At 40.7% G+C, this 26,278-nt stretch overlaps 1 protein-coding gene across 1 annotated transcript in view; it reads right to left on the reverse strand.

Annotated features, from left to right (window-relative positions):
- Positions 1-923: 923 nt before the first annotated feature.
- GABRB1 (gamma-aminobutyric acid type A receptor subunit beta1) overlaps positions 924-26,278 on the reverse strand; it is a 362,332-nt gene continuing 336,977 nt past the window's right edge. The window contains exons 6-9 of the mRNA XM_084901040.1: positions 24,324-24,461; positions 24,065-24,217; positions 21,826-22,070; positions 924-9,789 (exon numbers count right to left, since the gene is read on the reverse strand). Of these exons, the coding sequence (XP_084757166.1) occupies positions 9,445-9,789; positions 21,826-22,070; positions 24,065-24,217; positions 24,324-24,461 (881 nt within the window). The 3' untranslated portion in view covers positions 924-9,444. The remainder of the gene's footprint in view (positions 9,790-21,825; positions 22,071-24,064; positions 24,218-24,323; positions 24,462-26,278) is intronic.

The following is a 26,278-nucleotide window of genomic DNA, read 5'->3' on the forward strand; positions in this document are numbered from 1 at the left end:
ATTTAAAGATGTAAAACATTTTTTTGCTCCTTGTAAACATTTATATCACTTGGGATTTCCAGAAACTTCATGCAACCTAATGACTTTGTAGTAATGACACATGGTAGTTTTATCAGGAGGGCTCATGGTCCTCTCTACACGGAGGAGGAGAGCAACACGGTCAAATATATGCATATCTGGTCACAAGAGTTCCTTACTTAGAAGCATAGCAGATATTCTGAATGGGAAATGTCACTTGGACATATAATTCTGTTTCTATGACACTGCAAGTAAGTTAGAATAATCAAGGGGCTTCCTTAAAAAAATGTCTTGGGGTACTGTTGCAAAATATAAAGTATTTCAAGCTTTATCCAATGAGCATTTTTAAAAGATGTAGAAAACAGATGAATGTGAGTTCATTAGCTTAAAAAAAAAGAAATTTGGTGTATTTGGGGGAATATTAAGTAGAAAAATATGTTATCTAGTAAAAGTGGGGTGGCTGGTTGCCACTCTGAGGTAAGGCTTGCAAATGATATTTTTTCTATGCTAATATGTAAATAATAGAACAGAACAGGTAAAGTTAGCTACTGAAAGGGGGAGAAAATGAATTTTACCATACATCTATGTATGCAATCTTGAGGGACAGCGATGAAGATCAAGAACTGCCCATTCCTCTAGTCTAGATAGTTCTAAACTTCTGTTTATTTCTTGGCAGGAATGAAATTTGGCGTGCAATGCTCTCTGAAAGTATTAACTGAATTCTCAAGTTTCCCAACTATGCGGTGTAGCCCCAGCATTGAGCACAAACAGCCTCACAGAACCTAGATTTTAAAGGCATGGAAGAAGGCGAACATGGGGAAATGAGGAAAAATGAAATTTAAATAAAGATTTTCCTTTTCCTATAGATGCTTTGGGCAATGCAACAGAATGAGAAAATGGGGCATTTACCCTTAAGGATCTTATACTTTATTTAGGGAGGCAGAGCATCTATTTGCAATAGTACTGGGAAATGCCCAAAGGAAATACCTGTTCTTAGGACACAATGGTCATAAGAACTGAGGGAGGACTAGCAGGAGAGTGAGCAGAATGTGGGAAGATTGCTCATGGTTGGCTTTTGGATGATGTTGTCCTGATTTATAATCCTGTTGGGAAGGAGAGAGGAAGAGGGAAGTCTGGGTAATGGGGATAACATGTAAAGCGTCAAGCATAGCAACAAGACCCTCTTGGGAGGTGTGGCCATGGTGCTGGAAAGGAAGGGAAAACCTGAAGATGAGCTTGCTGGGTGCTGAGAAGGGGAACAAGGAGAAAGAAGGTGCCCATTAGTGGTGGAGAAGACAGGTCAGACTTCACAAATGATTCCATAGGAAGCCAAGACATACATTTTCTCCAAGGTGTTAAGTTATTAATACTTCTCATACCCTCCAGGTATGGGAATTATGAGAGCTGGTTATTAGTGGGACTATATACCTTACCATGTAAATGGACAACGGACAATTTGGGAGTGAAAGGCGGTTCTATTGATAATCACGCACCCCTGGGACTGTCTGACTGTCTTAGGAAAGCTGGGTCATACGTTCCCTAACAACATTAAGCAAAAAGAACCAGGGCACCATTGAGGCTATTCAGTTGCTGCGAAAACGATTCCTTCTGTGATTTCCTTCAAGAGAAGAATGAAGGCTTTGGTGTGAGGGCTGGGGGAAGAATGAAGAAGGATAAAAGGAGAACTAGACAGTTTACTGGGCATACATGGGATCTAGCTGGTGGGAGTGGAAACTGATCTCTTTCCTCCCACTCTCCACTCACTTTTGAACTAATCAAGACCAGGATCATCAAGGCAAAAAGAACATAAGACAGTGACAGGCTCCAGGAATGGGGAGCAACATTGAAGGGGGTTGCTACAGCATTTCTGCTCAGATGTTACTCAGAAGTTGGCTTTTCCATTCATGAGGGGTATTTCTTGGCTTTTCTGGAGACCTGAAAGTAGAGACCACCCTGATTTGTCTTATCTGAGGGTCTCCGATGCTCTTAAAGGGAAATACTATAGACCATTACCAAAACCATAAAATAATTTTTTTTGCCACTTGCCTGCCAATTTAACTTTATGTTCTATATGTATCTTAAAAGGAACATAGAAAAGTATTAAATTCAATTCACTTGACATCTGATGGCTTATTCCCAAAGACAGGCAAGAAGGAACATGATAAGCTTTGTGGGGCTATGTTAGCAGAGACCATGGTCCTCCTATGCATTTCCGGGACTCTCCCATACAAATGAAAACAACTCCCTTTGAAATTTAGTTCTGGAAGGGAGGTTGGAGCTCATCTGGAGGCATGTCCAAAGTCACACAATTGGGCAGTGGTAGAGACAGCACAAAGGCTGTCTGAATTCCAAGGTGTTGTGTATCCCACTATGATTTCCCTCGGCCTGCCATGCAGCTCACGTATGGTTAACTTTTAACGTTACATTGCACATTGTTAAGTGTAATGTTTAGGGAACTCACTGTTTTCTAAGTATAGAAATGCTATCTAGAGGAAAAAGATGTCCTACATATTTTATAGGGGAAATTTAAGACAGTTTGCGTTATGACGAAATTACTAACTATATTTAATGTCTGCTAGAAGGCCAAGAAGGCAGAGTAGGGAGGGTGAATCACAGGGGTGAAAACCTGTAATAGGAATAAGATGCAGAAAGGGTAAAATGGGTCAAGTTCCTGGAGGTTAGTTGGTAACTAGTCGTGTGCTACGTGAATGATAATTTATCCTGGGAGGAATAATAGATTTTTAAATGATGCACAATTAATGCAGCTGAAGGAAGGTATGAATAACTGAGTTGGAAGAAAAAGAATTGATACTGCATGAATTCGTGGTATTACAGCTATAATGTAGAGAGATGATACTACCATCAAACATTGGTATGGATATACATTTTCCTATGCTTCAGCTGATGATTTTTATTTCCACTGTAGTTTGAATTGCACTGGGAGAGAGAAGGTTTATGTAAACATATATACTCTTCACGTCAAGGCTGAAATGCAGAAAAAACGAACCCACGACAGTTCAGAGGGGGCTATGTGAGCACACAGGCTGCCTCCCGAGGCCCCTTCAAGGCGACAGGAGAAGGAATTTGGGGAAGTTATTAGAATTCATTTTTGTGTGGATTCAATTGAAGACGTGCAATATAAGTCCACAGAATCTGAAACGTTCAGCTACTCATGGGCAAAATAGCTTTTGAGGTTTGCAATGAGAAAGAGGAAAAATACATGAATCAACTTCACTGGGTTAAGGCATGAGGGTTAGGGTTCTGTGGCGTGGGAAAAAATGAACACAGGAGAGGTAATCTATTTCACACGGCCACACCTGCAAAACGCACACACACATCGCAGTTTAATACTCGTCACTTATAAAAGTTTTACTGGAAAATGTCCCCCCCCTCCCCCATTTCTCTTCAAAAGCAAGCCCAGGGAGACTCAGGGCCAGAGAGCAACAATGGCTGCGCTGAGCTTATCTGTCCTCTGGCTTCCCCTGGGGCTGTTTTAAGCTAGTGAATCTGTGACCCTGTATACCTAAGGCAAATGCACCATGTTATTTGGCCTCTCTTCTAATGATTTATATATTTATTTTAAAAAAATTGTATCTCTTTACAATTTACTATGGTGCTTTTATACAAAATGAGTAAAGAAAAGCGTTATCCTCAGCGTTTTGAGTGCTAATAGGAGGTGTACCCTGCCATTCCCAGAGTGGCTCATCCAAGCACTTACTATTTCCTCCTCTTGTATTGTTTGTTTGGGCTGCCTTAGCAGGCAGGAATTCAGGTAAGTTGAAAGGTTGAAGTGGATGAAGGAGGAGGGGGAAAGACTTTTCCATCTTTCTCCTTCTTGCCCATGCCTGTTAACGATTTAGTTTTATTTATTTATTTATTTTTTCTATTGTCTGCAGAAAAAATGCAGGCAGAGTTGTTCAATGGAATGGAGTTCCTTTCCCAGTTGGCTCAGAACTACCACACCGACTTTTCCCATACTTAGTTCCTACTGGAGCCTTTGGGACGAGTGCTGGCTGCTCCAGGATGTGCAGGGTAAGTAGGGGCCAACCAGGGAGGGCTGTGAGCCTCTGGATGTACCAAGGACTCTTTGATTAGGAAAAACAAAAGAGACGTTAGACATCTTGAGTTCCAATAAGGAAGTTCTTGCTCCTGGGGAAGGAAAAGCTAACTCCAAACTCTTTCCTGTACCCTACCAGGACCTTCGTATGTTCTGGTTTGCAACTCTTCCATTAAAAAGCATTACCTTTCAAACGTCTGCTTTTGAGTTGTAACCTCTAACAATTAATTTCCCGCCAGTATCATTGGTTTCAGTTAACTAGAAAAAGCACGTTTAAAGTAAAAAAGCACAATGTATTTTGATTGTAGAAATTGATCAGTTCTAACAGGGTATTTTTCTTACTCAATCGGTGGTAGACCCTCTTTGGGACATCTTGGAACCAAAATGTCTCACAGTGATGGCTCCCTGCACTCTTCTGGCACTTAAAATGCTGGCACGAAAAGCCCTGTCTTGCCAAGTTCTGACCTCTGAGAAAGACATTGGATTCTCTACAACATTTCTAAGAAATAAACCAATCGATGTCCGTGCTTGCTTGGATATTGTGAACTTCTGTGGACACTACCACCCTCTCTGGGACTGCCAATTTGCATGGAAACACATCTATGGCATCACATCCACCATTCTCAATGTCTTTTCCAAGAATATCAGGACTGGGGAGAAATGCATTTGAGAATACTCCATTATCAAATTCTCTTTGAAGTTTAATTAGCATACATCCAACATATCTTGGGCCCCCCAGTTGTAAAACATCTGTTTTCATTCCCAAGATCTCTCTTTACCTTTAAAAATAGTGACACGGTTCCCTCTGGGTCTCTCAGAAACGAGCCCGCCAGCTTGTGTTATCAATGTCATTTGCTGTCTCCTCCTTGTCTCCTTCCCATCGTCTGGACGGTTGACTGTGTACCCCAATGAAAGCCTTCCATCCACTTCTAGGCTTATTAAAAGTTCTGGGGAAACTTTGTGGAAGGGAAAAAGTTCAATGGTGAAGCATCGGTGCAAATGAAGCTTCGGATCACCTGTGGGTTTTGGTCATCTCTCCCACTCCTCACCCCCTGAAATGCACAGGTAATTCGGTATCTGAATGTACGGATAGCCGCGAAGGACTCAGGAACAGGTCCACTTTCCAGGACACCTTTCCAGGAGCCGCTGGCTGCAGGTTCTGCCTCTGCTGGTGCGCCGTCCCCGAGCCCGGCAGGTGTGCAGCCCTCCCCGCGGGCGGCGACTGTCCCTTCCGGCGGGGGTGGGGCGGGAGGCAGTGGTCACAGACACCTGGCAGAGTTACACAAGTGCACACACACAACACGGCGGCGAGAGAGAGCAAGAGCTAAAAAAGATTCTGGTTTGGACCCAAATCACTGGTCATTTCACTTCATGAAGGAAAGCGAGTGCCTTGGAAGCTTACAGTATTTACAATGCTCAGCGTTTTCAGGTGCCCGCCCAGAGCCGAGGACCACCCCCGCAGCAGGAACGGTTCAGGGAACTATGTACAGAATTTACAGGGAAAGTTTACAGAAGAGTCTACTACATCCCACGACCAAGTGTACCTTGTGGTGTACTTGTTTGCGTTCAGAAAACCGAGACAGTTCTGTGTGTCCTCCGCATCCCAGGGGACCAACGTGAGCAAATGCTGGCACGTGCCTTTGGCTTCCCTCTGGGATACACGGTTACACTTTGATTAGGAAAAAAAAAAAAAAATGTGGCATTTTCACCCTTTGGTAAGATACTGTTCCAACGATCTGTGTAAGAAATCTTGGAGATAAGTTTCCTTCTAGCATTAGAAATTGTACCTTATTTTTGTTGTTGTTGAACTTGGCAAATTTTAATTGCATTCTATTTATAAAGGAGTCATTGATTTTTTTTTTAGAGATATGGGATTTTGTCAACATTTATGTGGATGGCACAAACTGTGCGCTGAAGGAAAGCCTACCCTTGGATCCCTAAACCGAACTCTGTTCTCTGCACCACATTTTTTTCTCTTGGCACTTTCAAAATCTTCCACTGATTGTAATGCACAGTAAGATGGTTTGTATGAAGACACGTATCATTTCATCAGCAGAATGGCCGCCCAGTCTGCTGTGTCTATTTGGCAATGTAGAGGATGGAGGCGGCAGCCTCCAGTGATTCAAGCCAAGCACGTCTTTCCCTGGGCCTTTGCTTCACCAGCCTGGTCCGTGTTACACACGCCACCCCTGACATGGAAAGCCAAACGACGTGAGTGGAAGGGATGGCTGCGTAGTCATCACTGTCACATGATGGAATGTCACGTGAAAGACGGGATGTGCGCGGGGGTTTCGCGGGAACATTGACGACACAATCTACGTCACTGTTTATAGAGTGTGAACATGGGGTCCCCTGGACATGACTGTAGCGTAAGAGAGTCCATACAATTTTCAGCCTCGCTGCCACTCAGGTAATGAAGGAGGTTATGGCTATTTTCATGGCAAGAAGAAAATAACCGAATACTATAAGCTGAACGGTAACCCCTGTGTCAGGCATTGGTCTGAATCTTTCAGGAACAGGATCGGTGTGAGGGCACTTGGGAACATCTGACAACGTTCATGTGTTAGGTATATCACTTTGGGCAGAACGAGGGAGGGGGAGAGGCAGAGAAGGAAGGGCATGTTTCCATGCAAGGTTCAGCCTGGAGGAAGAGTAGGAGGGGTCTCACGAGGGAAGGGTTCAATGGGGAAGTGTCCAGAAGAGTTGGAAAAGGGGTCATTAAACAGAAATATGGCAGCTTCTCCTTTTTTTTTTTTTTTTTTTTTTTTTTTTTTTTTTTGTGGCTGCCACGGCCTCTAGAATCAGAGCTATTTAACAGGACTTGCATGATGGTGGCTGGGACCCCTGACCATCCGGAGACCCATACAGTGACACCGTTTCATGCCTGATAAAATATTCAGGCTTACAAATTTTACATTTTACAAAGATTAATATATAAGAATTCAAAATGTTCTCTCTTTTTTTTTTTTTTTCCTGTTAGAGATACATTTTAACCTACAAGCATAAAATTCTTTAGACTTTTAAGGCAAGATAAAAAAATAATAAAAATATAAATTACCTCAATCTTTTCCAAGAAGAATGATCTAAACAGATAAAGAAACATGGATTACGGATACTTCCTTTCTGATTTAGCATTTCATCTCTAAAAACTTTTAAAGAGCTTTGACATCAGAATGATTGATTCCTGTGAGGCATGTAGCCAAAAGGCTCCCATTCTGTGTTTAAAACAGATGGCTGCACAGTGGTTCCTGGGTGGTCGTTGGAAATATTAACCTTACAGTCATGTGGGGGATTTTTACAATGGCAGAGCATCTCACCTGCCAAGGAACTAATTAGTTTCAAAATGGATCACTCATCCTCAGAAGCTAAAGATTTCCTTGACCAGAGGATTGTGATTGTTCAATTAAAACCTGAATGAAAATTTGGTCCCCATACCCTATTAATTTCTTATGAAACCATTGAGATAATTTTCCCAATGAAAGCAGAGTTTTCACATGTTCTCTAGTGTATAGTAACTATCGCCATAACCATTCATTCATTCCGGGATTCTCTTTCCCCCTGGCTTTCTAGAAGAATATCTTACAACTCTTTCCTTGGGTTCATCGATAAGAATTCAGCCTGATCTTTCAATGCAGACTATAATTTCTAACAGCTGGTGCTATTGTAAACATGGACCCTCATCACAGCCTTGGGGAGAAAGTCAGGTTTTCAAGTCAGGCAATCATCCTATTATTTCCTCAATCCTTATTTTAACACCCAAGGAGTGGGTCCCAAACACCTCCGTAATTGACTGGTTAACTCAGGCTTTCACACCACCTTGGAAATCAACATACAGAATTCTTTTATGCTCCGTTAAAGGAAAAGAAAAAAAAAAAAAAGCAATGGGTCTTTAATGGCATAAAATGGTATGAATCTCATCTGCAGCTGGTTAGACGTCTTTAGAATCACGTGTTGGGCTACCGAGAGACACCCCTTCTATGATGACCATGACCAAAGTAATGTATGAACGGAGATAAGGCAGAGCAGTGATGACAGTGATGAATGGGTGTGGCTAGGGTCTGGGGTAAATGTTTGAAGGCCCAGTGAGTTTGTCCTTGTTATCTGCGGTGTTGCCCTTTGGAAGGTTTCCTTTAAAATAGAAATCTGGCCTCGGAGAAGTATGACACTAACATGGGTGTGATGTGCGATCATTTCGTAGTTTGGAGTGCAGAGCTCAGAGAGCAGAGCCGTGAGGTGCCAGTTGATGCTGGTGCAACTAGCCTGTCGCCACCAGAAACTGCTCTCTGGAAGGCTAAGAAATATATACTATTTGATTTAAGATTTGGCAGTTCAGGTCACTGCCCAGGCACCCTTTTCACAGCAGATAAGTCTTGCCTTCTTCATGGAAAGAGCAATGATTCCCCCATCTCTGAAGCTCTCTTCTCCCATGCCCCTCCCTCTCACTCTCTCTGGGGCAGGAACCAGGGAAATGTGATGGCATGGCTTCATGTCAGCAGCGTCAAGTGATTCCAGGCTAATGAATGAGTTCAGGGCTGTTCATTTGAAATATTAAAAAAAAAAAAAAAAAAGTCATTAACCCCCCAAACTCCTCATTCTCGAGAAGAAAGGAAAAATGTTCTCAATGGTTACCAGGTTGGATTCTGATGTTAATCTTAAGTCAGCCTGGAAGTCTGAGAAAGAAGCGTTTCTCAGAATGTCCGGCTCAATGGTGAGGTGAAACTGGCAATGGCCTCCACCGTGCTTGCCAATCCTCCCTCCTCTGCCAGGGAGCTGAGAACCCTGCCCGTGAGAATTAGGGGTGGGAGGCGTCTTTCTCTTCTAGGCTCCTCTTTGTTTCCTTCCTGGAAATCTGTAACTGGTCAATGGCTTTGTGTTTTTTTTGTTTTGTTTGTTTGTTTTTTGTTTGTTTTTCTTCTTCTGAGATCCTGGAAATTGTGGTGGTGTTTTTTTGGCAGTATGAGACTGTTACAGTTTACCAGGAAGCAGCTTGCACAGAGAACGAGGCCCTCTTTTTCATTCTTATTTTTAAAAATGATAAAATCCAGGGCAACTAGGAAGGACTGCTCGAGAGCTGCCTGTCTAACTTCTCTCTTTGCGTGTGTTTGTAAACATGGCAATTGCAGAGAGCTCGAAAGAGCTGGTAACCTGGACCACAGTAGACTGGGGGGGAAAAATAGTGGTGTTGTTTTTCCTTTCTTTGTAGTAAATATGGTGCAAGTAATAAAATTGATATGCAAGACCTAAAAACCAATAAGATGGCTGAATCTCTTACCTCCAAAACACAGCAGCCTCGCTGCTGGGGACCTGCAGGGGTTAAAAACTCAAAAGAGGAAAAGCAGTCGTTCCCGAACGAACCCTCAGGACAGACCTTAGTGCACATAGTAGAGCCAATACACCACGTTGAAGAGAGAGAAGGTGATGGGGAAAAACATTCGGGACCACTTGTCTATGGAATTCACGTCAGTCAAGTCGGGGATCTTGACCTTGAGCTGCGAGGCGCGCCTGCGGATGCGGCCCTTGGCGTGCGCGCCGTGGCGGTCCAGCGGGTGGCCGTAGGCGTCGCGGGGCGCGCGGGGCCGGCGGTAGTGGATGCTGGCGCTGTCGTAAGAGTACATGGTGGTGCTGGGGTCACTCAGGCCCGTGAGCACCTCCGAGCCGCTCGCCTCGTTCCTCATTTCCAGGGCGCTGAGGATGATGTTGCCGTGGGCATCGACCTGGCGGAGGAGAAAGAACACGCTCAGGCACAAAGGCAGGGATAGTATATAGCCTGTTTTCATTAACCTGTTACTGATGACACCGCTTGGGTGCATTTAACATGGCCAACTAGTCATGCTCTGCGTGCCTCCTAGATCTGGAGACGATCTATCTATCTATCATCATCTATCTATCTATCTATCTATCATCTATCTATCTATCTATCTATCTATCTATCTACCTACCTACCTATCTACCTACCTATCATCTATCTATCATCAACTACCTATCATCTGTCTATCTAACATTATCTCCATCCATCCATCCATCCATCCATCCATCCATTGATCTCTAACCACAAAACACGTGTATGTGGGCATATTTCTTCTAATTAATTTCCTTTCAATGTGCACAAATCCATACACTGGGCTTCTAGTATATATATATAATTCAGCCATAAAAAGGAAAGAATGAATCTCTTTCACTTACTATAGCATGGATGGACCTTGAGGATATTATGTTAAGCGAAATAAGTCAGACAGAGAAAGACAGATACCAAATACCATAAACTATATATTTATACTTGTATTTATATTTAATTATTTTTTATTTATATACTATTTTTGTTGTTAATAACTACCACTCATTACATCCATAGAGGTACATGCAAGGTGTCCCAAAAAATGTATACACACTTCAACAGCTGATAGCTAAATTTTGAAAATAAGAAGTATTTTAATAAACACTACCTATATAATTATTCAAAGTGTGTATATACATTTTTTTGGGGAACAGCCATATATATATATATATATATATATATATATATATAGTTTGTCTATATGTATGTATATACACATATGGTATTTTTTTTTGTTTGTTATTACAAAGGTGGCACATAGAAACTAGAAACAGGAAACAAAAAGTAAAAAGTAAATATCCATTTGTCACCTCAGAGTCCATTATTTTTAACATCCTGCCAGCCTCCCACTCTTTTTTCTGTTCATATATATTTACTCACACAGTTTCTCTGGGTGTATTTTGCTTTGCAACCCGCTTTTGTCAGTTAGCAATATAACCTGGTAATCTGTCCATGTTAGTAAGTATTCCTGTGATATCATTTATTCATAGATGATATGGATACATTATAATTGAATTAATACATATAATGTTAGATGTCAAGGCTTGCTTTACTTTTGTAGTGTCATGTAAACAAGCCTTCAAGGCACATATTCAAGCTAAATCTTTGTGCAAGTCCATGACTATTTCCTCCGGCTAAAGCCAGGATACCTAACTGAGGCCTCCTGACTATGGGCGAACCTTGGAGGGGCTCACATATGCAGGAAAGCCTGGGATTTCACTGCACAGACATGGAGTAGGGGACCCTCTCCTTCCTTCCGGCAGTGCAGTGCTTATCAACCACAACTACTGTTTTTAAATTTTGAGGACACATGGTCCTGGAAAGAAAGTAGTGAACAAAACAGGCAAGTCCTTGAACTGTGGGTGCTTACATGCTTAGGGAGAAAAATGTTATCACATGGGAAACAGTATAGAGGTTCCTCAGAAAGTTAAAAATAGAACTACCATATGACCCAGCAATTTCACTTCTGGGTATTTAGCTGAAGAAAAAGAAAACACTAACTCAAAAAGATATTCCTACCCCATGTTCATTTCAACAGCATCTATAATAATAAAAGCATAATATGCTAATTAGACTGGACATCCTTCTGGGCTGCTGCCTCAGCCCTCAGAACCCCTTGCGTGAATTTTGTGCATCGGCCTCTAGTTTACTATAACAACCTGTTACTATGGATGATGGATGGATGAATAAATTAATTGTCCTATATAATAAAAGCCTAATATGCTAAGTGTCTGACTGTTCGACCAGTTGCTATGATGTGCACTGACTGCCAGGGGGCAGACGCTTCAACCAGTAAGTTAACTTACTGCTGGGGTCTGGCTGATCAGGACTGGGCAAGATTGGCTGGACACGCCTTGGAGCCCTCCTGCAGTCCCTCCCTGGCTGGCCAATCTCCACGGTACTTCCCTGGCCTCTAAAATATTTCTTCTTATTAATTTCCTTTCAATGTGCACAAATCCATACACTGGGCCTCTACTATATATATATTGATAGTAGAGGCCCAGTGTATGGATATATATAAATAAAATTCAGCCATAAAAAAGAAAGAATGAATCTCTTTCACTTACTACAGCATAGATGGAGCTTGAGGATATTATGTTAAGTGAAATAAGTCAGACAGAGAAAGACAGATACCAAATACCAAATGATTGCACAAAAAACAAAAAGCCAGAACACAGAACAACTCAAGCTCACATAAAGATTGGCAATTGCCAGAGATGGGGAGATGGGATGTGGATGAAATGGGTGAAGGGAGTCAAAAGATAGACTTCCAGTTATAAATAAACTAGAGACCCAATGCACAAAATTCATACAGTCGAGGGGTGGGGGTGGGGGGGGGTGTCCCTCAGCCTGGCCTGCACCCTCTGGCAGTCTGGGAGCTCTCGGGAGATGTCTAACTGACATGTTAGGCCCACTCCCGCCCACTCTCCATGGGGAGCAGGCCTAAGCCAGCAGCTGGACATCCTTAGTGCTGCTGTGGAGGCAGGAGAGGCTCCCGCCACTGCCGTTGTGCTCGCCAGCTGTGAGCCCAGGTCGTGGCTGAGCAGTGTTCCCCTGTGGGAGTGCAATGACCCACCAGGGTGCAGCTCCTGCATTGAGCATCTGCTCCCTGGTGGTCAGTGTGTGTCATAGCCACCAGTCATTTTGTTGATCAGTCAATTTGCATATTACCTTTTTATTATATAGAATAGTCATGGGGATGAAATGTGTAGTATGGCAGCCATGGTTACTAATACTGTATTGCATATTTGAAAGTTGCTATGAGAGATCACAAAAGTTCTTATCGTAAGGAAAAAATATTCAGTAAATATGTCTGGTGATGAATGCTAACTAGATTTGTGATGATTTCATGATAGATACAAATATAGAATCATTATTTTATACACTTGAAACTTATATAATGTTGTATGATGATTATACTTCAATAAAAGTATAATAAAATAAAAACTATGTGAAACCGTAACATCTTAAATAGAACTGGTCAGAGTAAAAAAAAAAACAAAACTAAAAATATGCCACAAGAATTATCTACGTTGTAGTTGTGACAGATGGGTCACAACTGCAACGCAGAATCCTGCCCCAGTTCCCAGCCTGCCTTACAGATTTTGGACTTGGTGTTTTCCACAACCACATGAGCCAATTCCTTAAAATAAATCTCTTATTGTGTGTGAGTTTGTTCTGTTTCTGTTGGTTTTCTTTCTCTGGAGAACCCTGAGTGATAGAAAGGGTGGGGCAAAATTCATAGGGGTGATTTAATTGTTTTTCTTTATTGATTAAGGTGTTACATATGTGTCCTTATTCCCTTCCCCTATTATCCCCCTCCACTCATTCCTTCACCCCCCTGGTGTCTGTGTCCATTTGTTAGGCTTATATGCATGCATACAGGTCCTTTGGTTGATCTCTTCCCCCTTACCCTTACCCTCGTCGTAAGGGTGATTTTTAAAAGTCTAAAATCCACAAAACATTGATCTGATGGCTGTGTTTTATCCCTCAATGGAAACCCTATGCAAACATGCAATTCATTTTCCTGCTTGGGTCTATCCTTTGTCCCACCCTCTCATTCTCTGTCTCTCTCATCCTCTCTTCTCTGCCTAACAATATCCCCTAAACAGTGCCTTAGGCTGTGAAAAATGTTGCCACTCACTGAATATAATTGTTCTGGATATTTCAAATATATAAACATAGCAGAACTCATTTCAGTGTAATTGGAATAAAATATAATCTTGTTTTCAGTGGCAGTTTTAAAGCCCTGTTGAGAAATACCTCCAGGCTCAATCTACTTTGCAAACAGAAAATCATTTCCTCCTTGCTAACTGATTCTATTAGATTCATATTCACTAAGTGAGTCTGAAGTACAGAGCAGGAAGCCGAGTGAAGTGGTGCTGACCACAGACTGAGCTGCCCTCCAGAAGCCTGCAGTCTACACCGTGCAGCTGTCCAGGGGAATGGCCCTGCGCTTCCGCTGCAGAGAACAGAGAGCCACACAGCCCAGCTTCCATCTGCCCCTCCCACTCCTATAATGCACCGCATTGACGCTGCTGCTGTTACTTACTTGTTCTTACCCGGGGTGCCACCCTCAATCCCTTGGTCTCAAATTCCTAAAAAAAAAAATTTTTTTTTGGGGGGGGGGGGGAGGGATGCAAAGGAAATCAGAGGCTTTGCTGGAGATGATTTACATCTCTCTTTACTTGTCTTGACAACTACAGGCAGCAGTGGGAACTTTAATATTTCTAAAAGTAATAAAAGGTTAAGCATAAACTTACATAAACACTGCATATATTATTCAAGAAATAGAGAAGATAAAAGATGAAGATAAAATGAAACAACTGCCCATTTTCCAGAACATTGCTCAGGGAGACACATTTATCCCGGATCTTTTTATTTCCCTCATTTCTCTCATTCAGTGTATTAGCAGATCCTAATGGCTCTATTTTGGAGAAAGATTCTGACCATTTTTCGCCACTGTCATCTCTTGATGCATAATTGATCTTCCTCTTTCCAGGAGTGAGCCCTCTTGTCTTTTCTCTAGAAAAGGAGTTATCCTTTTAAAATGCAATAGAGATCATGTCTCCTCTATCTGGATCTTCTAGCTACTTCCCAAGACATAGACTAAAACCCATATTTCCCATTTCAATCCACAAAGCACCCATTTGAATCCACAAAGCACCCACAAAGTTCATACAGGCACCTCTGCCCTCCTTTCCTACCACTCTGCCCCTGAACTCTCTGCTCCAGTCACATTGTCCTTTGTTGGCTGTCCCTTGATGCCTTAAGTCCTCGGGGTATTTTTCACCTGCTACTCCCTCTCTCCTGGAGTGCTCTTGCCCAGGTTGTTACCTGGCCAGCTTCCCATCATTTTCTTCACCACACTGATCATCATCTATCATTAGATCTTTTATCTACACATTTGTTGATGACCTCAAGTGAAACATAAGTTCTAGGAGAACAGCTGCTTTTTTGTTGCTGTTGCTGTTCATCATTGTATATTCCCCTTGCTCTTTGGAGAACCAAGCCTGAGATACTCCAAAGGAGGGGCTGATAAATGTCCGAAGAATATGGAACTCTGAAACTCAGACTTGGAGCCACCTCTCTGAGCTCTGCTTGAGTTTCACTGGCTAGGACTTCTGCAAAACTGGAGGAGGAGCACCAACTCAGCCTGAGGCATGAGGGAAAACATCAGTCAAGAGGTGAATCTGGGCAACAAGCCAAAACAAAGGTTCCACAGAGTGAAAGCATGGCAATTTGGGAAAATCATGTTCTAATTCTGGAGCCAAATGCTGTTGGTGAAGGGGAGAGGGAGAAGGAATGAGGCAAAAAAAGAAAAAAAGAAAAAAAAAAGAAAGCATAATGAAGCAGTGGTGGCCCTTGTGTCCCACATTAAGGAGTCTGGATCTTTTCCTCTAGGCAGAGTTTGAGATAGATTGTGGTGAATGCCAATTGGTTTGACATACCTGATACTCTTTCACCTTCCTGAAAACATAGCCCTGACATTCTTTTGGTGCATGTTATTGAGGTGAGCCTCAAGGACCCTCATGTCAACGTGAGCCTTTCATGTTTTTCATCTTCCTGTTCAGAGGAATTAAGTTTGTCCTGAGAATATAACTCCATGCTAGGATTTTTTAAGTGTAACTATTTGATGTAAGAAAGTACTTTTGTGGGATGACCATGTGAGAAGAGTTTACTGTAAATAAAGCCAATATAAAGGAAAGCAGGATTATGAGATGAAGAGAGGTGCTTTCTAATGACACCATTTGAATGTGTGGATATAGCCACATGTGAACCCATCAGTTATACTGGCTCAAAATTCCTCTTCTCCCTTTCTGTTTCTTAAGCCAGTTAAGTAGTAAGTTTTATGTCTTTCTTGTTTACCAAAAATTATCCTAATTGTGTGTAGAGAAAATAAGCAATAGACACTAGATAGAAAATGTGAAAGAGAATCAGATGAGATAGTTGAGATGTGTGTGTGTGTGTGTGTGTGTGTGTGTGTGTGTGTTTGAGAAAGAGAGAGAGAGAGAGAGAGAGAGAGAGAGAGAGAGAGAGAGAGAGAGAGAGAGAGAGATAGGCCTAGAAATTATTAGAAACATTTGGCTGTCAAAATTAGATAGGATTAAGCAGCAAAGGCTGAAAAACAAAAAGAGAACCAAATCAGATTTGGGCAGGGATTTGAGGACCAAAGATATGAACTGTCAACACAGATTTATCTGCAATTCAAGATGCTAGTCAGAATAGCTAAAGTTTCACAAAGGCTGAGGGAAGTGTCCTTGTTGGCTTGAGGGCAATGCAATGATGTGGGGCCCTGGGCCTAGGCTCAAAGCTGGTATAGTTATCCAGCTGGTACAAGTTAGACTTAAGGAGAGAGCTGTTTACTTTCATATACCTTGGAATTAGTCATAATACGAAGTTGATTTACATTTACAAATTTGTCTAGAAATGTAGGTGTCTGAAATGTAGATGACTCACTACAGAGAATAAAAATGAGAGAAAAGAGTCCAGTATCAATAACTAATTTGAAGGAAAAATTCTGTTGTTGCTTTTTTTTTTTTTTACTTCTGGGGTTGCAAATGCACATTTGGCAGATCCGACCCATGTCCTCCATATCTTAAAATGATTTAAAATCTATCTCTGATCAAAGATCATCCATGTAACAACCATTTAATCTTAAACTGATCTGTTGGCAAATGGGCTGGCAAGATGGCCAGTAGATACAACCATATATGTTGCAGATTAGGATAAAAGTGTTCCAGAACCAGAAGTGGCTTCCTTACCGTCTCATTGTATTGTGAAATGTGTCTTTCAAAACTCTAAATACCATCTCTAGTTTCAAATGATGCTCGAGGGGTTCATGAATCTACAGCCGTTATCACCTTGGAGGTTGAAACTCTCCTAATGTCTGTATTCAGCATCTGTACTCATATAAAAAAGATGCTTCAGTGCTGCTGGCGGCAACATAAATCAAGACAAAGCAAGCACTTCTGAGGCTTCAGTACAGCTACCCCTTGACATGACTGCCCAGCCAAGGCCATCAAAAGTAATGTGTAATAAATGATCAATGCCACTCTATGCTCCGGGGTACCAAGGCAAATATTAGGGAGCCTTCAGATGAAAATTCTCTGGGACCCACAGCACATACGTTATTTGAATTCAGCTGTGTATAAGTTTCTAAAAGGAAAGAAAAGTATAAGCCAACAATTAAATGAAAGGAAAAATGTAATGTTTTCTAGTTTTTAAAATTCAACCACGGGGTAACATTTTTAAATACCACACAGGTTGCATTATCTTCATTCCTGGAAATGGTACACTGAACAGATGAAGTAATACATTTATATTGTTGTTGGCACACTGTCTGTCTGAGCCCCTGGTTTTAGAAGAGGACAAGGAAGTTGGGATATGGAAAAACTGAGCAGCTGCAGGGATGATTATAAGTGGCCTGAGATAGAAACACTGTATTATTATTCCATACAAATGTGAAGAAGGTTACAAAAATCTTAGCCATGACACTCCTCTAAGGTTATATCTATCTGAAATCATATGACACTGTGATTCCAAAAGAATAGCAGAAACTGATATAAAACATCTTTAGGAAATGTTAAAAATCAAAGCGACAGAAACAGTAAGAAAGGGCAGAAATTAAAGGGGACTATAGTCTTTTTTTCCCCCTTACTTTTATGACTATACCAGTATAAGGATTTTATAAGACATTATAATGTACTACTTAATACCTTGTGTGATATTAAGAACTTGTCTTGAGCAATTACTATTTGGTATTTTCTCTATATCCAGGAAACAACAGTGAGTTAGGCATTAAAAGATAATTACACAGATAAACACATAATCACTAGAGGTCCGGTGCACAAAACTCGTGCACTGGGGTGGGGTGGTCCCTCAGCCCAGCCTGCGCCCTCTCACAGTCTGGGAGCCCTCACTCCTTGCCACCTGCCTGCTCGCTGCTCCTCAGCACTTGGCTAGCTGCTTCTTGGCACTGCCACAGAGGCAGGAGAGGCTCCCACTACCGCTGCTGCACTCACCAACTTCAAGCCTGAGCCCGGCTTCTGGCTGAGCGGTGCTGCCCCTGTGGAAGGGCAATGACCAGGAGGGGAAGCTCCTGCGTTGAGCATCTGCCCCCCTGGTGGTTAGTGTGCATCATAGCGAAGGTCATTCTGGTTGTTCTGCTGTAACGGTTGCTTAGGCTTTGATTATGTAGATAATTGTGATAAGTCCCATGGAGAAGAGCGCAGGAAGCCATGAGGATGAATAATAAGAATACCTAACGTAAATTAACAGAAGGCTGTCAGTTAAGGCATCCCTTGAGGTAGTAGCATTTATGGAAAGAGCTGGTACTTTGGAAAAGTTGAGATAAGGCCAATATTGTCTTCAATTTTACTAATTCTTTCTTCTGCTGATAAAATCTGCTGCTAATCCATCTATTTCTTTGTCAATTCTATAATTTTCATTGGTTCTTTGTCATAGCTTCTTTTATTTTTCTCCCGAGACTCGCCATCTCTTCATGTATTTTATTAATCTTTTCCTTTGGTCTTCATTTTAACCATTAAAAAATATTGTAGGATCCTGTAAAGTTTCAAAAATAGCAGAGAGGTTCCATGTACCCTTCACCCAGTTTCTCCCCATCACTAACTTCTGGCAACCACTAATCTGTTTTCCATCTTTATAATTTTATTTCAGGAGTGTTAGATAAACAGAACCATGTAATATGTAATCTTATACTTAGCATAATCCCCTTGAGAGCTATCCAAGTTGATGCATGTATCAATAGTTCATTATTTTTATATTATATATATTATATTAGAGAGGGAGGAAAAGAGAGAGAGAGGGGGAGGGAGAGTGAGAGAAAGAGAGAGAAACATTGATATGAGAATAAACATAAATTATTTGCCTGCCATACACACCCTGACCAAGGATTGAATCTGCAACCTAGAAATGTGCCCTAACCAGGAATTGAACCCACAACCTTTTTGATGTGTAATAGGATGCTCCACCAACTGACCCAGCTGGCTTAGCTAGATGGGAACATTTAAATGATTTATTAGCCAGTCATTAAGTTCTCTTCAGAGCAAAATATACTACTCATCTAGATATGATATGATATATTAAGTTTTTTCCCCTGGCCTTTATTTTTTCCTTAGCACCTTAGAAAATTCTCATATCCTGCTCTGGAATCATGGCAAATGCCCCACAAAATTGGTTAAAATTTGTTTTATAATCTTTTTATTTTATTGAAATAGATTTCAGTTTGCTTGACCTTTCCATTTAATTATTCTCTATAGAACATTGCTTTTCTAGCCAATTGAAAGAGTATTTTCTTTGTATCTTCACAGTTCTACCTATATTTTAAACGTCTATCCAATTCATATCTTCTAAATTTTCCTACCAGTTCTACTATGCCACTTTATGTAAGACATTTCTTTATGATGTATCAGTTAACACACATTCCAAGCTATTCAGAGTATTAGTTAATAGAGTTACAAGGCAACTGAGATGGGGATGGAAATAGAAGAGAGGTGTCCTTGAAAACTATGGCTGAAATACTTCTAAAGCTGTTAGGGCTGCAATCAGACAGTGGGAAGCTTCTTCCTTTCAGATATATTCCTCAAAATAAATGCCATCCGGCCTCATTTTATAATTCAATCACCTCATAGGAGTATACTTTTCTTCCCCAGCAAGATTAGAGAATTCTCGAGGGCAAGTATCATGCCTGTTCATTCTCTGTTAGCATTGAGTTTAGTGCCTCCCACAAAAATAAAAATTTATTTGAATCCATTGGTTTGAGTTTTGACCGTGTGGCTGAGTCTGCATGTTTCCTTTGCTCATAACTTTCTAATTATCTGGCAGTGTTTGTCCATATTTGAGATCCTATGAAAGAGCGTGAAGATACACCTTGAAGACTCATAGTCTGTCTTCTGCCTGATTCTCCAGCCACATTTCATGGTCTATTTTCTTTTTTTCTTCTTCTTTTTTAAATATATATTTTATTGATTTTGTACAGAGAGGAAGGGAGAGAGATAGAGAGTTAGAAACATCGATGAGAGAGAATCATCGATCAGCTGCCTCTTGCACACCCCCTACTGGGGATATACCCGCAACCAAGGTACATGCCCTTAACCGGAATCGAAACCGGGACCCTTGAGTCCCCAAGCCGACGCTCTATCCATTGAGCCAAACCGGTTTCGGCTCATGGTCTATTTTCTCTCTCACTTTCTGTGCTCTTACTTCATTGGTTTTCTCTCAGTACTTTACAACATCTCGCAATTCCTGCCTGAGAGCCTCGGTCTTATTTCCTTTGCTTACATGGGACAGGATATGGTGGCTGCTTCTTATTTCTCAGATCAAATGATAATTCCTCAAAGATGACTTCCTAGTCACCTAATTAAAGTCCCCTGTTGCCTCAACCTGAACCAAACTATTCTCATCCCCATTACTGTTTTTACTTTCTTCATAGCACATCCCTGTACCTGAAATTATCCTCTTAATGCTGATTTGTGTGTATATTGCCTGTCTTCCCACGTTAGACTCTAAACTCCATGAGGGCAAGGAACTTTGTCTCATTCAGAGCAGTGCTCACAACACTGGTTAAATGAATGGATATTTAAGTTGTTGCCTGTGTGCTGTCTTGAAAACAATTTGTAGTGAATACAATATTTCAATGTACATAATTTAAAATGGATTCCAGTAAAAATGGCATAGAAGATGAGACTACAGAGATGTTTTAAAAGAATAAACAGTGCATTAATTTTATTAAATTCCACCCACTGGGAGTATAAGTCATAAGATTTACCAATAAACAGCAAAAGAAAAAAGAGTGACAATATCTTGTATATAATGATAATAGCTAATACTTACTGAGTACTTACTATGTTCCAGGATTTGTTTTAAATAGTGAACTTAAAAAACACCTATTTAGTCCTTATAACAAGTCTGTGACATAGGTATGCCATAATCTTCTCCATTTATGGATGATGACATTGAGAAACTGACATTAGATGAGGAGTTACATAGGTTGATTTGCCTGAAGTTATAAAGCCAGTGACTGGCAGAGTTGGGAATCTAATACAAGCAGTTTGATTCCAATCTGTGTTTGTGACCACTGTGCTCTATTGTCTCATTTCCACTTCCAGAGTACAGTGCTTCTTTACTTTAGTTCTTTTTTATTTATCAAGTAGACTTGGAATTATTCTTTTGCATATAGTTTTACAACTATGTAGTTTAGAATAAAGAATAATGAACTTGAGGTTGAATTTTAAGTCCAGGTGTGATATTAATATATGTAAACATCAACCTAACTTCTTCCATCCTCAGTTCTCAATTATGTAAAATGAGGGAGTATTTGAGCCTTATTAAACGTAAACTAATATATATTTTTTTCTGTTGTGGGAGCCCTGAGCACCATGCTGCTGCTAAATTTCAGAGTATTGTTAGGAATATTAATCCTCACCCAAGGATATTTTTCCATTGAATTTTTTTAAAAATATATATTTTATTGATTTTTTACAGAAGAGAGATAGAGAGCTAGAAACGTCGATGAGAGAGAAACATCAACCAGCTGCCTCTTGCACCCCCCCCCCCCCACCGGGGATGTGCCTGCAACCAATGTACATGCCCTTGACTGGAATCGAACCCGGGACCTTTCAGTCCACAGACCGACGCTCTACCGCTGAGCCAAACCGGTTTCGGCTGAATTTTTGAGAGAGTGGAAGGGATAAAGAAAGACAGAGAAAAATATTGATGTAAGAGAGACACATGGATTGCACACACCCCAACCAACCAATGCGGGGAAGGATCGATCCTGCAACCAAGGTACATGCCCTTGACCAGAATTGAATCCAGGATCCTTCAATCTGTAGGCCAACGCTCTATCTACTGAGCCAAACCAGTTAGGGCTTAGGAATATTTAATACATTACCTGGACTTTATTCATCTCCAGTTTGTTCTTATCATTGGCACTCTGGTTGTGTTTGCCAGATCCCTTTTTCCGGGGGCCTTTTCCGAAGAAGATGTAATTTACAAAAGCATATTCCAGCAGAGCCAGGAACACAAACACAAAGCAGCCCATCAGGTAAATATCAATTGCTTTGACATACGGGATCTTTGGCAGTGTCTCCCTGAGGTGAGTGCTGATGGTTGTCATTGTCAGCACCGTGGTGATTCCTATGAGATGGAAAGACACAGCTTAGCTGAATGCACTTGTTAAGTTGCCCTTTTTAAGACTGAGAGGAAAGATGCCATTCCCTTATGGAAGCTCAAGAATGATGGCGGTAATGCAATAAACCACTGGGCAGAAAGGGCAAACATTTTGAAATACAAAACTGCAGACTCCCTACATAGTCCACGAACAAATCATAAAGTGGGATGTGGCACTAATGGAGAGCTAAAAAAACCCCCAAACATATTAAAAATAATGCACCAAGAAAAACGACAAATGGATGGAAAGGCACATCAAAATCTCATTGATATGCCTACTGACTAGTGTCCAATACTCCTTATCCTATTATATGTTACATCTTACTTCTTCTTTCAGCATCTTATCTTCCTTCTAAATCTGTTTTTGTGATACTGATCCCCACAGCAGGCACTACCAAGCTGAAAGTTGGTGACCAGTTTGAGGAAACCTACTTTATTCCACAAGTCTGTAATGTACCTAGATCACAAGGTCAGTATTACATTTTAAAATAAACTGATAGAGACAACACTAAAAAAAGAAGCATATAAGAAACTCATGATTTTCATTAAGCACTGGATTTATGTGTGTTTTTTTTTTTAAAAGATATAATCCTAGCTAATAACAAACAAGTCATTTACAAATCCACTAATTGTATTTCTGTTTTCACTCCTTGGTTTAAATTTTTAAAGCAAGATGGGTTTGTAAATGAATGTCCTTTCTAGTTAGATAAGTATTAAAATACCATAGATTTTACATCTCAAAGTACAGGTTAAGCTAGCATATTTATATGCTAATATCAAATATAATAAAAATATTATTAACTTTGAGGACAGAAGTGTAGGGAGAACCACAATTGATGACCTCTGTAGCTGTTATTCTGGACATCATTCAGTAAGTTTTCCTTAAACATAGCACATATATTTATATTCACATTAAAATAACATGCAGCTACATACATATGATGTAATAAACTACTAGTTTTCTTTTCTTAGTCTTGGAATGTTCAAAGGTTAATAAGGGACTGTCAACATTTGACTTCATGAGCTTTATGTACTCAGCCACTAGACATAAACTGTAGAGATGACAATTAATCTAGGTATGATAGTGTATGCTGATCATTTTACCAGTTCAGTAATCTCAGAAGACATGTATGTTAGTATAGCAATAAATTATGCATGTGTGTGTCTGTGTGAATAAGACCCAGAAAGTGCTAATTGAAATGGCTCTATGATGAAACCATGAGACAGATCCACATATGCTCAGATTCATCAAACAGACTATACATTCTAACTTTCCAAGGAACCATTTAAAGTCTCAAATATAGCCTTACAGCTTGCAGCAACTACTCAACCATGGCAAGATTAATTCTGAAAATTTTCCCCCAGGATGGAAACCATTTTCATTCTGTGCTGATCACAGAATAGAGCTGTGAATTATCTGTGCCTAGCTCATTAATACTACTGATGAATTATCTGTGCCTTGCTCAAGTACGATGAGCTCCAGTTAAGGGAGACCCAGATCAATAAGATTTAACTTTAGTTAATGTTCAAGAGAGAGAGAGTATTTCCCAACATTCAACATAGCTTGGTAATAGTCATGACATCCATCTTTCTTCAAATCTACTTGAGAATAATACACTGTAAATTTTCTCCAATGCAAAGTAGGGACTGAAGAGAAAATCAGTCCCTACTAGTAAAAATTAGTGTAATAAGAATTTAAAAATATACTCTAGAAACACTTACATAGTATTGAACACGCTCCAAGATCCTTTTTTTTTTTTTTTTAAAGCAGCATTTTCAGCAAAATGCTGAAAAGGTATGGCAATGTAAAACATTCACTCAGGTGCTTTATCATTAAGGACTCAAGCTAATTGCATTCTCTGCATTGCTATGAGAGAAGACCCTTGGCTATAATTCCAAACACTGGTGATTTGTTTAAAGCCAAATCCCACCAGCTCTCTGTGGTGCTGGCAATGCATTACCTAGTGCGACTCTGGCTGCAGAAGCATCATAGTTGATCCAAAAAGACACCCAGGACAGAATTGTAATCAGTGTGGAAGGCATGTAGGTCTGCAAAATGAAGTAACCAATGTTTCTCTTTAGACGGAAACTTAGTGATAGTCGTGGATATGACCCTGAGTTGAAAAGGAAGAAAAAGAAAAAGAATCAGATCCTCACTTGGTTGAAAACATCTTCTCTCTGACACAGTGCCCTAGTTTATTTTGGAGGAAACATCCTCACCAGTTGTGAACTCCACCTTCTTGGACACCATCTTGTAGTCGACAATTGAAAACTGAGGAAGCTCAATTTTATTTACTCCGGTTACTGCTCCCTCTCCTCCATTCCAGTAAAACTCAATGTCATCAGTGGTATAGCCATCTGAAACCAAGAATATTGCATAGTTAAATAGAGTCCAGTGGGCCTAAGAGTTCATTTTGAAGGCTGGGAGCTGAAGACACAATTCCCAGCAAGTGATAGTAAGATGACTGTGCTTTAAATCGGGATTCTATGTAGAGTTGTAGTGAAATGCAAATTTCACCCAATTCTCATTATTCTACAGCTTAGGCTTATCAGAGGGGGCTGAGTGGCCGAGATTCTAGTAGAGATGAGCCATGCCTACAATCTGTTCTTTTTATAGACTCAAATAAACATTTGTGTGATTATGTGACTGTGTGCTAATGGGAACCCTGGTGCAAGAGGTGGGTCCGCTCAGAAAGGCATAGCCTTAGGAACCAGCAGCTGGGACCAGCCTGTGTTTCTATCCACTTAACTCAGATCTACTGAGTCTGCTCCCTGCCAGGAAGAAGGAAATGAGCTTTCAGGATCATTTGGACCTTTCTCTCTACACAGCCATAAAAGTGCCTTTCTATCACAGTATCAGATCAGTTAAAAAAATTCACAGTGTCCATGAGACAGAAACAAACCAATTGGCCTGAAAGAAGAAGTATCTGTCATGGACCTTTTTTGTTGGACGAAAAATGCCCCAGCATCGTCCATTTAGGAAGTTGGCACGAGAAATAAGTTTTTTCAAAAAGATGGATGGAATCAACATAGAGTTTAGTTTTAAAAAATCCTTTCAGAAGCCAAGACAATATATCCAAAATTTCAAGTTGTCTTCTTGTCCGACTTGATCGGAGTGTGGCTTTTTCAAGAGCCTGTCTCATACCCTTTGTTCACCTGTATGTGGGCCTGGATGGTCTTTCATTCAGGCAGGTTTTTGGCTAGCTCCTCACCTTGCACAAATGAATAGCTCTCCTATTCTGAGCTAGATGGAACATGAGTTGTCTTTTAGTTGACAACAGAGAATATTTAAATTATTAGTATTTGTTAGGGAGAAAGTTCTTAAACCCAGTAACTCTGTGGAAAGAAACATTATTTATAGATCAAAGCCTAAATACCAACCTTTGCCCTCATCTCATTTTGAGGCTGTATTCATTCACCTATAGTTTTTCACCTCATTATGCCTCTGTAATTAGCTTGATGATGATCCTGGGTATCTTCTCTCTAGTAGGCAGCACATAGACAGGGCTGATAGAACAGAGCTTCTATATGCTTCCCCGGAGAGGCACCCTCTTGCTTACATCCCCTTCCTAAGCGCTCTCATGTGGGCTTTGCTGACTCTTCTATGCTGCCGCGGACAACTCTGGACTCAACCTCTTGTCTTTCTAGACATCCATCAGGACTCCTGCTGAAGCACACACCCCTACCACCTCTAAACTGGCCAGGCAGATGAATGGAAATTATATTCTACATTCCAGTACACATATTTTGAGTGCCTACTATGTGACAAGCACTATTCCAGGCAATAAGCATGTTGAGTGTCTAGGAATAGGCCTAGTTCTGCTTTCCAGGATCTAGGTCTAACAAGCAGTCTCAGCAAATTCTGGACCTGAGGGAATTAGAGATGGCTTCGCAGAGGGTATGGCCAGATGGCTAGAGCAGACCTGCTGGCAGAGAGATTACTTATTACATAGAGTGAATAACATAAAGGAAGCTGATGCCAGTGTCAGACTTATTTACTTCATAAAGTTTATTCAGTAAGCAATTTAATTTTAGCAAGAATATGGAAACTTGTAGGGCGAAGTTGAATGCATACAAACACTGTAACATCCTTACAGATTTCAGTATGCTAAGGTAAAACTGAGCTGAGAAGAATAAAATGATCAGGTAGCCATGATGGAGTGTAGGAAGAAGTG

The sequence above is a fragment of the Pipistrellus hanaki genome (assembly GCF_964339955.1).
Source record: "Pipistrellus hanaki genome assembly, chromosome: 1".
NCBI classification, from domain to species: Eukaryota; Metazoa; Chordata; class Mammalia; order Chiroptera; family Vespertilionidae; genus Pipistrellus; species Pipistrellus hanaki.